The sequence below is a fragment of the Chinchilla lanigera genome, unplaced genomic scaffold (assembly GCF_000276665.1).
Source record: "Chinchilla lanigera isolate Chin_1 unplaced genomic scaffold, ChiLan1.0 scaffold00011, whole genome shotgun sequence".
Lineage (NCBI taxonomy): Eukaryota > Metazoa > Chordata > Mammalia > Rodentia > Chinchillidae > Chinchilla > Chinchilla lanigera.
Window position 1 is genome coordinate 5,285,225 of NW_004955412.1, and position 15,668 is coordinate 5,300,892.

The 15,668-nt window shown below is 37.0% G+C and overlaps 1 protein-coding gene across 2 annotated transcripts in view; it reads left to right on the top strand.

Annotated features, from left to right (window-relative positions):
* Positions 1–15,668, top strand: part of Cep126 (centrosomal protein 126kDa) — a gene marked incomplete at its 5' end in the record, with an annotated part of 57,258 nt that overhangs the window by 23,207 nt on the left and 18,383 nt on the right. For both annotated transcript variants that reach the window (XM_005377967.2, XM_013511124.1), the window contains 2 exon segments: positions 1,643–1,841; positions 5,503–7,627. In XM_005377967.2, coding sequence (XP_005378024.2) covers positions 1,643–1,841; positions 5,503–7,627 — 2,324 coding nt within the window.

The window sequence follows — 15,668 nt, forward strand, 5'->3', positions numbered from 1 at the left end:
CTGCCTCAGCTCTGTCCCCTGCGTCTCCCTGTCGCTCTCCGTCTTCTTGCCCTGCGTCTCCTTCTTCTGCACCCTCCTCTTCGCCGTCTGTAACGTTTTCTTCCTCCTCCCCCGCTCTCTGCGCGCCCTCCTCTTCTGCCTCTCCACCTCTCCACCCCACACCCGGCCCCCTCTGGCCTTCTCCTGTGCATTCCTCTCCTTCTCCATATTTGCCTCCAACTTACTTAGCTTTTCCCTCTCCAGTTTCTCCTGCTTCTGCTTCCTGTATGATTTCTTCTTCCTTCCCCGCTGTGCTTCCCTCTCCCTCTGCTTCTGTCTCCCCGTCTCCTTTTATCCATTCTTTTGATCCTCCTCCCTGGGGGAAGAAAGTAGAGAAGAGAAGAGAAGAAAGTGGAGTAGAGAAGAAAGGAATAGCGAAGAAAAAGTTGAGAGACGACAACCTTAAAGGTAAATAATTGAGTTTATTAGCTACGTTGTAGATTTAGCTTTGTTTTACTTGGGAAGGGTGACCGAAGGGGAAGGATGGTGTAAGAGCAGGGGAGTGGAAAAGGAAGGTACAGAAACACGCCCTCAGTGTCCAGGAGCTTGTGTTATGTGCATTCTTGCTCCCGCTGATCTCCCTGAGGTGATAGGGAGGTAGTTAGTGATCTAATAACCATCAATAATCATTAACCTTGACTACTGGAGTCTGTCCAAATAAAGATATGTATGGGTATTGGAGATAGGTATATAGCACATGTGGCCATGTGTCACCCTCCAAGCATTTTTGTTCTCACTGAATTGGGAAAAATTTAACTGAATTGGGAGTAAGTGGCCTTGAAACTCATACCACCGGCCCTAGTGCAGCCAGCAGTCAGCTGTATGATATCCTCATTCTCATCCCACCTCGAACAAATCTTCCCTTAGTTCTTCATTTGTTATTTGTATATAAGCTGAAATCAACATATTATAGGTCTGCAGATAATACAAAATTCTAAATAGAAGACGATGATGTTCTAGGGACATTTTGGCACACTAACAGTAGATATCAAAGATACTCGTGCTGTAGCATGAAAACCATGCTTATATTCCTGATTATATTCTTAAAACAAACTAAAACAAATGTGTACACTCTTCACTGAATCAGAACCAAGCTTCCAAACCTAGTTAAGTGGAGAGGAAGTTCCAACCTGTCCTGATGAGCAGTTCCATAGTTTCTGTGTGCCTGAATCTGTAACCAACTTTCTTTAGGTTATAGACATACCTATTACCCATGACATCAACTCAGAAAAAAGGGTAATGCAGAATATTATTATCCACATAGGAATGTGTATAAGAAACTGAAGACTGCCTCCGCACATGTGCAGGAATTGTTTATCCCTATTCCAAATGAGAGAAGAACAGGATATAACAGTCAAAGCCATGACTAACTGGGCACTCTTATGTAAAGGTGGAGTTCTTTACTGGTTCTATAATCTCACAACAATTTTTACCCTACTTTTGATTGCTTTAAGTTACTGTAGTATATATTACTACTATATCTACATATTTCTCCAATATCCTTATATGTTATTATGTGGACATACAGATGTGTCATTTTTACATTTATAGAAATCAGTTAATTTTAATTAAAAGTACTACATTTTTTATGTCTGGTTCGCAGAGCTGTAGATTCCGCTTTGCCTTCAGCGTTGTCAAAAAATGATCACAGGCATCATAAACGTCTCTTCTCCAAAATCAACTGGGATACAGAAATGAAGGAAAACAATGTGGCGGACCTAGCTACAAACAAAAATGTGTTCCAGCTCAAGCTGGAGGAAACTCAGAAACTCCTAGAAGATCAGCATTTAAGCAGTTTGCAAGTATGCAACTATGTTACTAACATTTTAATTTCTAGTAATACTTCTTCTCCACTTTTCAGTATTCACTAAAGAAATATATGTTACTAGCTAAGAGCAGACCAGAAAAGAAAGTATGTGGCCAGGCATGGTGGTGCATGCCTGTAATCACAGCACTGAGGAGGCTGAGGCAGGAGGATTGTTGTGAGTTCGAGACCAGCTTGGACTACAAAGTGAGCTCAAGGCCATCCTGAACTGCATAGCGAGACCCTGTCTTGAAAAGACAAAAAAAAAAGAAAAAAAAAAAAAATATATATATATATATATGGATGAATCAGTACATGCAACATAGATACTAGAGAAAAAGCTTTTCATTTTTTTCCTTGCTTGTGTATTGTTTCTCTGGTTCTTTATCTATCCCTTCTATTTCAAAAGCTTATGCTTTATTAATGTTATTTTCTGATAAACATGAAAGCTATTTAAAAGTACAGTGTAATACAAGTATCATTATTAGAGCCTGTAATATAAAAACAGGTTATTAGGTTAATTGAAACATGGCAGAATTAGTTACAAATGATGTTTCTGGTCTGTTTCTTCTAGAGAATTCACTGTTATTTTTTCCAAAATGAGTGTAGATTTCAGCTGACTTTCCTACATGTTCCTATACTTAAATTTTCATTAATAATTATACCCACTTATGAAATTCTTAATAGTCAATAACAAGATTAAATTGGCCTGATTGATCCAACAACTAGTCAATAGTGGCAAGGCTAAGAAATCAAAACAGGAGATTTCTGCTGGCAGTTAAATTCCACTTCTTACCAAAACAACCATAATTCTGAAGATAACATTTGAAACAACTGTTTTTAGACATTGGACATATGTAGCACAGGATGATCTTGAAAAGGGGAAATAATTAGGTAAGCCTCCTGATCTTCCTAGGAGTCCTACCTATACATACTATTTAGATAAACCTCAAAAAAGCTGAAAATGATGCATTTGCCTCTAAAAAATAAACTTTTTTCAAGCTATAAACTCTAGAAATGCAGTAAGATAATGTTCAACATTTCATCAGAATTCACTAGATATATAAAAAAGCAGGAAAATAAGACCCATAGCCAGGAAAAATTAGTCAATATAATCAGACATGGAAATGGTAGAGGTGATGGAATTAATAGACAAAGAATGTAAAACCATTTTATACATATTTTTCAAAGAACTAAAGTAAAAAATGAAAGTTTTTTTAAAGAACCAAGTAGACCTTGTAGATATGAAAAACACAATGTTTGAAATGGAAATTTTTACTGGAGGGGCTTAATATAATCATAGCAGAGGCAGGAAAAAATACACATACTTAAAGACATAGCAGTAGAAATTATATGAACTGAAGTACTGGAAGAAAAAATACTGGAAAAAATTAACAGTGTTAGTGACCTGTGAGACAGTATCAGACACATTTAATTAAAATTTCACAAAGAGAAAATATTTTTTTAAAAACTATGGCTGAAAATGTTCCATATTGGATGAAAATTGTAAAGGACGGACTCAAGTGACTCTACAAACTCCAAATAGGAGAAGTGTACACACACACAACACACAGGGGCATATTACATTCAAATTAAGCTATAGAAAAGAAGACATGTCTACAGTGCAGGAGAACAAATATAAGACAGACCACAAGTATAACTTCCAGTCAAAGCTTGAGAAGCTGGTCATTACATTTTGTTGTTCAGTGGTGGGAAAATTTTTGGAAAAAAAATAAAGCTATGAAACCAGAAATTGCAAGACATCTTTTGAGGTGCTTTGAGAGATAAGACCTTCACAGACCTTTGCAAACAAAAATCTTTCTTATAAGAATGAACATCATACTTATATCTAAAAGGACCTTGTAAACCAGGTGTGGTGGCACACACCTGTAATCCCAGCACTCGGGAGGCTGAGGCAGGAGGATTGCTGTGAGTTCGAGGCCGACCTGGGCTACAAAGTGAGCTCAAGGCCAGCCTGAACTGCATAGTGAGACCCTGTCTCAAAAAAAGACAAAAAAATAAAAACAAAAAATACATAAAAGGACCTTGTAACCCAGATTTCTTTCTCACTATAAGCATTCTCACAGAAGGTCCTCCAGGCCTGGTTTCCTTGTGATCATCAATTATAAAAATCTAATCCAAAAACACACATTGAAATAGTAAGCTTTTCTTCTGTTCTCTAGATTGGTTTCTCTTAAAGAATGCCAAGAATGTAAAGGGACAAACATTAACAATATGAAATTTTTATGCATAATTGTTTAAATTTATTTCACAATAACAGAAGTATCAACTGTATAAATATTTAACCTGTAATTTATTTCCTTGATTTCTTTATTTCCTGAGCTGTAGAAAAAGAATGTCTTTTGTCCTATAACAGAGTATTTAAATTTTCTAAACTTTGTAATAAATCATAAGGGGTACAAATCTTCATTCGATGAATTTATTCAACTTTTTTATTAAATGTGCAATTTAATATCTTGTTAAAATTTATTTCCATATATGTGATAAAGATCACTGTGTGAGAAATCAGAAATGTTTTTAAATAATTAATATACTCTTACATATTCACAAATTTTTGTAATAATTGATGAATTCCATGGAAATTTTGCTGAAATAATGATGAGACTGTCTTAAATTTATGAAAATTATTTGTGCTTAATCTCCAAAAAAGAAGTCACTTTATAAGTCAATAGTTCTTGACCCTAAATCCATATTAAAATTTCCTGGGGAATTTTTAAATAATACTCATGGACTCTATCCAAGTATTAAATCAGTTGCACCCAGGTGTAGATTTTTTTTTATAAAGTTCCTTATGTGTCCCTAACATGTAAATAAAATTGAAAACATTGCTACAGACTACCGGATTAGCTTGTATAAAAAGGACCTGTAGTCCACGAACAGGAAGTTCCTATCAGGGTCACGGAGCTTTTAGGAGATTCATTCAAGACCAGAGAATGTTTCAGGGAAAACTACATGTTACAAATAGCTACTCAAAAAAAATCAAAAAATGGGGGAGGCAGGGATTTAGTTCCGTGGAGCACAACCTGCCTGGCAAGCGTGAGGTCCTGAGAGAGGGGGAGAGAGAGAGAGAGAGAGACAGAGGGAGAGGGAGAGGCAGAGAGAGAGGGAGAGGGAGAGGGAGAGGGAGAGAGGGAGAGGCAGAGGGAGAGGGAGAGAGGGAGAGGCAGAGGGAGAGGGAGAACTATTTTTTAGATAGTTTAGAGGAGGGAGAGAAGGAGGGAGAGAGAGAGAGGGATGGAGAGAGAGAGGGAGGAGAGAGAGGGAGGAAGAGAGAGGGAGGGAGAGGGAGAGAGGGAGAACTATTTTTTAGAATTTTACTTGCTATTATGCAACCTTCAAGAAACTCGTACTCTGAATGGAGTATCAATAAGAAAACTTATTTTCTAAGCTGTAACTATGACTGGAATAACTAGATAGTTACTTGAGTTGAAATGAAAGCAAGAATATTTATTATAAATCTGGGTAGCCCTGTTTTTACCCTGAGAACTGACCAGTGCAGGGATATAAATTGTCTCCACATCTGTGCTGTTGTAGTCATACATGCTGAAGAGAACTGGACTCGGTGACAGCTGTGTGTCATTCATTTTACTATTTAAAAAGATCTAAGGTATAAAGCACTGCTCTCTCTCTTTCTCTAGAGATTTTGCGATGAAGTTAAGCAGATAACCAATTCTGAAACCCTCTCAAGCGCAGACAGTCTCGAGGCTGGCGAGCGTGAAGAGATACACCTAACACTCACTGAGGAGCGGTCAGCCGCTCAGCAGAATTCTGTTCCTCTCCGACCAGCAACCCTGCAGTCCGCTCCCCTAAACTGCTGTGATGAAGATAAGCTGTCCTTCTCTAAAGCCCAGCGTATAAATAACTGGCTTACAGACCTAGATGCTCAGAACACTTGGTCCGTCACACCTTCCTCAGATATTTTAAGTAAATCTAGTGTCTTGCCTCCATGGGAACATTTTAATAATAAGGAAGAAAATGCGTCCACTTTAGGTAGAACTGTAGAAAGAGCCACAAGTACCCCTCAGAGCTCGGGAGCTTTTGTATATAGTCCACCCGTGATTGTACTAGAGAAAAAAACTGAAAAAAACTCTGAAATGAGCCCTGTGAAGACAAATGACTTCACTTCTGGAGCACTCAAGAGGGGGAGGCCATTAGTTACTGCGACCCCAGCATTTAAATCCAACAAAGCCTGGGCCACTCCCGACTCACAAACCCGGGAGGTGGCTGCATTTCCAGACCAAGGGAAATACTGTGGATTAACTCAACAAAATAGAACTACTTTAGCTCCTGCTTCATTTGTACCAGTGGCGACACCTTTAGTCTTGTCATCCAGCAGACAGTCAGCTAGGCCATTAGCAAAGAACATACAGATAAAAGAAATTGACCCGGTGCAGTGTTCCGATAAGTTAGAAGAATTAAAAGATGTCACAGATGAAAAGATGCAATATTTTAATTACGAGAAAAAAGAGTTGCCTTTATTTTCTGACAGTTTTCAGGCTGTCCATATACCTCAAAATTCTGATTCAAAAGATAAACAAAAAATAGCGGAAACCTCAACATCATTGTGTAATGTAATCTCTCATTATGACTTACTTGAGGAGCACAGGAAAATGAAATGCAGCAGCCATCAGAGAAGTGGTGTGAAGTTTCTTAAAAGTATTTTAAAGAAAGACTCAAAGTATGAACATGATTATCTGAAGGCACTGTTTATAAAACCAGGCTTTAAATTCAGAAATCAAAAGGCAGCAGCTATCAGAGATAGTATTGAATTGACGAAGGAAAAAGAAAAAGGTGTAGAAATCCTGAAGACTGCTAAGAAGCTGAGGTGGTTTGATGAAACCCTCGATAAAGAAAGCAGCGCTGAAGACACTCACTCGCGGAAGAGCCAAGCAGCAGCAGCTCAGCCGTGGTCTCAGCAAGCCCACAGTAAAAGTGCTGGCAGCAAGACCACTAACGGTCCTGCTTGTGCTGTAAATTCTGCTGATAGGAACAAGTCCAAGGGGGACGCTGAGAACGTGTCTGTGTTAGGATCTGGAACGGATCACGTGCCTTCGAACTGTTTTATACCCTCAGATTATAACCTCACTAAGCAAGCCTGGCCTGCCTCCAAAGAAGAAAGTGTAAGCCCTGGATACAGTAGTGACTTGAAGACTCAGCGGAGCAGTCCGCAGAGAGGTGGAGCGCGAGTAAGTAGAAGAACAGGATCTGCAGACGTCCAGTCAGGGTTTATAGACACAAACAGAAAAGGCCCTGTCATTCCGCCACAGCCTGCAAGCAAAGCCAATGCCTTTATGCAAGCTCAGGGTACACTAATGCCTCATCCGCCTCCCAACCCTGGGTCAAATATTAGAAGTAGTAAAAGTACTCAGGTGTCCCAGTGTCACTCAGCAACGCCTCAGAATTCTCCGAACATTATTACCCATGACTGTTTTAATTCAAAATACGTGCTTCCCACAGAACACAGATTCAATCAGTGGAATCAGGAAAGCGGTCCTCCGCTCTCAGATGCGTGTTCTGACCTGGTCACTGTGATACCGTCTTTACCATCTTACTATTCTTCCGAGTGCCAAACTTTAGCAAAATCAGATCATGCACACAGTGCTCAAATGGCTGCCCAGCAACACGGGACGCTCTACTGCACCCAGAGAACTCCTGTTCATGAAGAAAGTTATCAGCCTGTGACTCTTAAGACCACGGAACAAGGACCTACTCCTTCGTGGAAAAGAGGGAACAATGTCCTGCACCAAAATGAGAGGGCCATTGGTAAGAATAAATGTGTACCTTTGTGTAGTTGAAATGTACAGCTTTTTAAATTCACCTTAAATTTTTCTTCTTGAGGAATAGCAATGTGTACTATATGGATATTAATTATAATTTAGTCATACAGAAATAATTTACTGACATAGTTGCTGAAGTTTTTAAAAGAAGGACCTGGGCTCAATTAAATTTAAAAACTTTTGCCAACCTCTATTTCTGTCTGTGATTTTTCTTGTTAGTTTAAAAGGAGGACAAGGAACAGGATCTGATTCTTGTCCCATGTGACTCTGTCCTTCCTATTGTAGTCAAATTTTCTGTCAAGGTAACCACAGTGGAAAAATATTGCTTCAATTACCCTAAATTATCTTCCTGGTAAATTACTGCTGGTAATTGAATTGTTATAAGCTCATAATAGATATAACATAATCTTCCCATCCCCTTTTCCAAAAGCGGCAGCTCTGCTTTTATCTCTGTATATTGGCTTTTGTGTACAGAAGCAGTAAACTTTTTTTGAAAATTAATTTTCTAGAATGCCACTGTGTTTAGTAGCCGGTTGACTCCTCATGAAACTGCTTTTTTTCTCTGAGGGAATGGACTAGAAACCCATAAATATTCCTGCCAGTAGGAATCAGTCGTCTTTTCAGAAATAAGACTGGGGTCAGAGTGAAGGAACACAGTAAAGAAACCCTTGTTTTTCCAGAGGGATGGATAAGCATTAGCATATAGAAAGAGCGTTAGTTTAAAATTTAATAGTTATGAAGTCTTCTTCAGTTAGACCATGAACTTTGAAGAGTGAGACTTTTTTGGTCGTTCATCACTATATCTCCTGATCCTAGCAGCACTTGGCACTTAGAGGCATCCAGACTTTCCTTAAATTGAATGAGCGTAAACCACATTTGCAAATGGCAAATTAAATGCAAAGGCTCATCTAAAACCGTCAGTGCTTGTCTATAAAAACTTAGATTTTAAAAAATTCTCTCACAAAAAGTTTCTTTTTTATCCACTCAATTGCACAATATAATTTTAATTTTTACAATATTTCCAACTATGTAAGTTACACAGATTAGTCTACAATAAAAAATAGTACTTTTTAATTTGTTCCTACTCTCTGCCAAAGTGCTTTACTTTTTTATCTCATTTAAACCTTATTATAACCCTAAGAATTAAATTCTTTAAACCCCATTTTTCAAAGAAAGAAACAAAATTACCCAAGGTTAAGAGCTAGTAAGTAGAATTGGTATTTTAATCTCAATCTCTATGGTTAGTTGTTCTGTACTTTTTCTATTAAAACCACATAACAAATAATTATTAAGCAAATATCATATATCAGACTCTGAGCTAATCAGGAAAACTATTAGGAAGCTTAGTTTCCCAAATAGCCTATGTATTAAAGAATAGTATATTAAAATTTTCTTTCTCTAATAAAAGAATGTGATACATAAGTTCAACTGAAGAAGCCAGTATTTTCCTAGCGTTTAATTAAAGGAGATGGTTCTCTCAGGGGTCTTTGTATAAAAAACACTGGAATTGTAATGAATTTTAGATATGTTTTTACTGAGATAGAAATATTCAAATGTGTATGCATCTTACCTCTTGCTATACTGATTATACTTAAAAGATCTGACAATATGAACAATACTGAGTACTTGGCAGACCTTCAAGCTTTTTTCTGAAACTGTTTAAATATCCAGCATTTCAAGTGAATTCTTTGCTAACACTGAATTGTAGTTCTGTTACCATTCATTCATTTACTGTTATTTTCCCTCCTCTCCTATTTGCCAGCTAATTTCTGTTCTGACACTCTTAAGTGTCAAAAGTTGACAGATGTAGAGGGATATTTTTCTCTATTAGCACTTCCAGAACTCTTTAGCAGCCTTGTCTAGAAAAAACTCTATTCCCATGAGGCCTGGGCCATAACTGCATCACCTCCTCATGTCTCAAGTCGTTTCCCCAAAGATGACTTCGACGTCTGGTTGACAATTTTAATTTCTGTGTAGTCTTTGCCGTCAGACTAGATAATGCAACAGTCAGGTGAACAATCTAACATGCTGAACAAACAATCTAACATGCCGATCTGACTCAATCCTGTTTCATCCCAAGCAATTGTCTGTATACTGTTCTGCCTCAGGTACCCATCCTGGACCTTTCCAGCATCCGTAACTTCTCTGCTTCTGGAATTAGTAACTCACGCATAGTCCTCTCTGACTGTACTCTCCCACCTTCCCACTGTTGCTTCTACCCTCGGTCTCACTGGGGTAGTAAAGTCTTTTTCTCGCTTTCTTGTTCCTGTGCATTAGCTCTCTCTCCCAGCTTAGATGTAGTGCTCTATTGTTTCGGTAATTCTTTTCCCAGTCACCTGAACTCTTCCCCCCTTGGCACCAATCAGGCAAATGTCTCTCCCCAGAAAAAAAGAAAGTTTCTCCACTTATTCTCTACCTGCTTCTAAGTTGCAGAGAGATTTCACATGATGTGAAAGAAGCAGATCTATGAGACCTTTTAGGGGAACATTAGATACACGTAAATGATCTAGTAGAGAAGAAGACGTCTAAATATAAATGAAATATAAAAATAATCTATGAAATTTTTTTAAAGCAAATCCTCTGTCAATATTCTTGATCAGATGTCCTATTTCCTAAGGTATTATGCCATGATTTATCTAAATTCTTCATATATCTTCCTGTTTCCTCTGAGATATGACATAAGAATTTGAGGGGGCTGGGGCTGTAGCTCAACGGCACAAGAGCCTGCCGGGCAAGCGCAAGGTCCTGAGTTCAATTTCCGGTACCAAAAAAAAAAAAAGTAAGCTGCAGGATTTGAGGAAGTGAGAAAAGAGATACTTGGAAGTAGATGAGGAAAGAATTGCGAGAGCTCAGACGTCCTCTGTTTTGTCAACTAAGTATTATAAGATTGAATTAGAGTACATTAGCAGAGTTAGAAGAGTCAGTTTTGTGAAGCATGGGAAAGACTGGCACAAACTTGTGGACTAGAGATAAAGCATTTTCTGGGCTATAGAACCTGAAGAGAATAATATGCCTGGACACACGTAACTTCCACAAAGCCCATCTTGCAGAGAGCAGATCAGTTTCTTACCGTGAAATAGTTGTGGGCTTCCCATCTGAAAATGAACAAACACTGGTCATGAATAATCATGTTTTATCCGAATCGCCAAATTTGGTCTGATAGCTGCATGGAGATGCAAAGGCCAAGAATAACTGAAACAGTCTCAAAGAACAAAGCTCTAAAACTTATACACCTGGAATTAAAGCTGCAGTAATTAGCACAGTACAGTATTTGCTCAAGGATATTTAGATCAATGAATAGAATAGTCTACAGACAGACACACATATTTAAATGCTTGGTTTTTTGCAAAAGTGGCAAGGCACAGCAGGAAAAAATGTTAAAAAGGATTACCTATCATGCATTAATTGGAATAATATATGTAATTGGTAAAAAATGACTTTTACCTCCATACTACACACAAAATTGAAGTCCCAGTAAACTATAGATGTAAATACAAGAAGTAAAAATTCTTCTAGAGATCATGTCAGGAATAATTATGATTTTTAGGATTCTTACAGATTTTTTAACAATATATTAAAAGTACACAGTATTGACAAGACTACTGAAACTTTTATGATACTTTTTTTCCATCTCAAAATCATTAATGGATTGACAAGACACACCACAGGATGGGAGGAGATAGTTGTAAATCATAACACTGTCAAAGAGCTCATAACTAAAATACATAAAGAATGTAGTAAATAAGGAAAAAGACAACCCAGTTATATCAATCAGGATTAAACAGGTCAAGCAATGCCAGTAAAGAGATATTAAGAGATTTATTGCGTGGGATTGGTTTATATCAATATGGAACCCACTTTGGCAAATCCGAAATTTGTAGAGCAGGCCATGAGAAGGGTAGGCTTCACAACCCACCCGGGTCATCTAGATTAATTTCTCTATTTAAGGGAAACTGTGATTTTAATAATATCTACAAAATATATTACAGCAACATAAGCATTGGTATTTGATGGATAACTGGGAACGATAGGTAACATATCAGAAAGACCTTCCCACCATTTTTTAAAAGAGGATTGGAAAAAGCATTTTATAAAAGGTAACAACCAAATTGTCAATAACCATGTAAAATCTCAGCCTTGTTAATCAATGAAATGCAACTTTAAACAATGAGATATAACTATATACATCAGAATGGCTAAAACTAATAGCAAACAATACTAAAGATGCATGAAGAAGTCTATCAACTAGAAACTATTATACCTATAAAAGTTGAACATATGTATATCCTGTGACCCAGCAATCCAGTCCAATAGATTGGATAGTGTGTGTGTGTGTGTGTGTGTGTGTGTGTGTGTGTGCAAAAATTCTTACGTAAATCAAGATATATGTTCAAAAACTTTGATAGCACCTTTGGAGCTAGAGTCTGGAATTATACCAAATGTTCTTCCACACTACATGATGTATAAAGTGAAATTCCATCTTTCATTTAATGAAATACTATAATGAAAACAAGTGATCTGTTACTAAAGAACACCAATTTGAATGTATCTCACACCGTAATATTATATAAAACAAGAATATTGTACAATAAAAATACAAATATGTTCCCTTTATAGCAAGAACAGGTAATACTATGGGGGGCGGTATGTGTACAAAAAGAAGGGAGATTTTCTGGTGCTGGTAATATTTTTTGGTGTGGATAGGGTACCGTTTGAGTTTGAATAATAAAATCTGTTTACTTATAGTTTATGCAGTTTACTCTATGTAGGTTATACTTCAGGTTTTTTTAAAAAAAAACAAAAGATGGATATTTGGCATGTTAGTTTAAAATAAGATTTCAAAAAAATACATTTTTTCTTTTCCAGTAGTTATTAAGAATCTCATCAAAGAATCCAACATTTGACTATTAGAAAGGACCAAAGAGGTAATTTTGTTTAATTCCCATATTTTGTGGATGAGGAAGGTGACACACATAATGAAATTACATAGCCCGAAATTACCCAGCTAGTTCAAACCAGAGTCAAATTTTTCTATTACAACTCCAATGTCTTCCTGTACAATAAATCTCATTTTCATGAGGACAGAAATTTTCAGAGGTATGGAAACAAATTATTCTGTAAAAATCAGATAACTATTCTATGCCTCTTCTAAATACTATTCTAAGTACTATTATAAAGTACTTTATAAGTACTCTAAGTACTATTATAAGTACTTTACATGTGAAAATAAGTTTAAATTTTCTAATAGGAATGTGATGTAAATAATATCACTACCCCCATTTTTAAATTAAAGTTGAGTGACATAGAGATAAGTAATTTACATAATTTTCATCGCTAGTATAAGTGATATAACCGAGATTAAATCATTCTGTCTACAGTCTGTCTTTTGTTTTGGGAATTTTTTATGCTACAAAAATTTGTTTAAGAAAAGGCTTAATAAGAAAATGTATGTGACCCAATAGTCACATTATAATGAAACTGCCCCTTTGTAGAGGGGACGGGGGTTACTTTACTGGAGAGCCATAATTCATGCTTTGTCCAGGGTTTCTAACGTGATGATAGTTTCCTCGTATGACCCCCATTCTGGTATTGCTCTGTTGCACATGAGTTACTGACTTCACACAGTCACCTTTCACGAATTCATAAAGGAATCACATCCCCGCAGTAGTCCTTGGACATGTCTGTCACCGTTCAATTACAATGAAAACATCTTGTCCAGAAATGTTTTTAATTCAGGAACGTGAGCTTTACTCATAGTGTTTACTTGGAGGGCTCAGAGCTGCTTTGGAACGTAAGTCTGTATTCTTACTTTGCTATGTGTGCTTTTTTCATAAAAAGCTCTGAATAACCACAGACCTTTCAGTAACGTACATGAGAAATCGTGTATTTACCTGTACAGTTTCTGGATGGCACAGAGTAACAAAGGGAGTCACATTAATAAAATCGAGAGTGAAAGCAAGATTCAGAAAGAAAAACCATCTGGATGGCACAGAGTAACAAAGGGAATCACATTAATAAAATCGAGAGTGAAAGCAAGATTCAGAAAGAAAAACCATCTGGATGGCACAGAGTAACAAAGGGAGTCACATTAATAAAATCGAGAGTAAAAGCAAGATTCAGAAAGAAAAACCATCCTGACCAAACTGACCACCGAGATGGATGAGGTTCAGTTTATCAGAGACATCTATTACGCCGTGCATTTAAGCTTTTCAATTATGGACTATCTCTAACACAGAAAGGCCTATATGTGGTCTATAAGAACAAGTTAAAGACTAATCATAAAATAATCCGTATACACTGACCAGTTTTAGAAATGGAAAATGACCCTCTCTACTCTTCCCGTTGCATCTCCTTTCAGAGTGAACATCATATAAATTTCATGTTCATTCCATGATTTCATTAATTTTAGCACCACACGGATATACCCCAAAGCGTGTATAGCAGTGGTGGCGAACCTCTGACACGTGCGCCACTGCAGGCTGTTTGCAGCATCGGAAGTTCTAAAAGATACATAGTTTTACCTAGTTTCAAAATTACGTAGCTGAAACCACTTCATCTGCGTTATTCTGGGGTTTGCCTTGTTCAGGCAACTTTGCTTTGTTCTTGTTGTTCACTGATTAATTTAGCTATATTTTTATTTATAGTCATTTCTACATCCCATTCTATTATATGAATGGCAAATTTTTTTATTCTATTCATCAGATATTTTGGTTGCTTCTAACTTCTTAGAATCGTGAATAATGATTTTGTACATTTGATGAACAAGCTGCTGAGTCATAGGGTATGTGCATTTTCAAATTTACTAGATAATCTGAATTTCTTTGTTACAGCCTCACCAAAGTTCTAAAAGACTTTAATGCTTTTCAGTCTTGTGAGTATAAAATACTTTCTAATTACAGTAATTTTTATTACCCTGATTACTAATGAACTGAGCATTTTCTGTATCTTTATGTATTGTTCACATTTCTTCCATGGAATGACTGTCCTTTGCCCATTTTTCTATTTTTTACGGATAGAAATTATTTATATATTCTAGATACAAGTGCTATAGAGGCTGAATAGAGTGCTGTTATTTCTGCCAGTTTGTAACTGGTGTTTCCATAATTTTGGTGAATAAAATTTTGTTTTACTAGTGTGGAATGTTATGTATAGTTTTCCTATACGCATTTAGGTTTTTTAACCTATTTTACGGTCCTAGGGGGTAAAATGTATCTTTCGATAACTGTTGTTTGAGAAAAATACATACAACTAAATAAAGCAAAACAAAAAAGAAAAGTTTACTATAGCTGTCAGTATAATTTTAAACAATAATTTTAGCCAATAATAACCAGATCTTTAGAAATACTGCTGTACTGTATGTCTTTCTAAGGCATATACAGTAAGGATATGTAAAAACTGGGAAGACCCATTGCTTGACAGGAGGTCTGATGATCAGCTAGAGGAACACAGCCTAAGAGACATGGTAGACAGATGCAGATATTTTGAAGGCTTATTAGAAGGTGGGGAAAAGAATTGAAAGGAGCTAAAAATGAAACAGTAAAATTTCCAGGGAGGTTTTCAGCTCAGTGTAAGACAGTATTTGGAATAACCAGCAAGGGAGGCGGGTGTCTCATGGAGCAGCGGCCCCATCCTTGTGTGGTGCAGACAGGCTGACAGTCTACCTGCGAGTGGGCTGGGGGTGTAGCTCAGCGGCACAAGCGCCTGCCTGGCAAGCGCAAGGTCCTGAGTTTGACTCCTGGCACCAAAAAAAAAGTAATACCTGCGAGTAAGTTAGATTCGTTGGTCAGAGGTTGAACTAGTTACCTTCTAATGCCTTTCCCAAAGCTGTCGCTCTGCGTGTCTCCAGTGTTTGTCCTCATGTGTACAATTAATACTACTATATATTTTTAAATGTATAATATCTTTTGAAGATTAGCAGCCTAATTTTGACCTGTCACATCCAGAATTGTCATAGGAAGCTAGTCAGTTGGCTAGAGATACTAATGCAAGTTAATGCTATTTTTGAAAAAAATGTCAAGGTTCTTAGC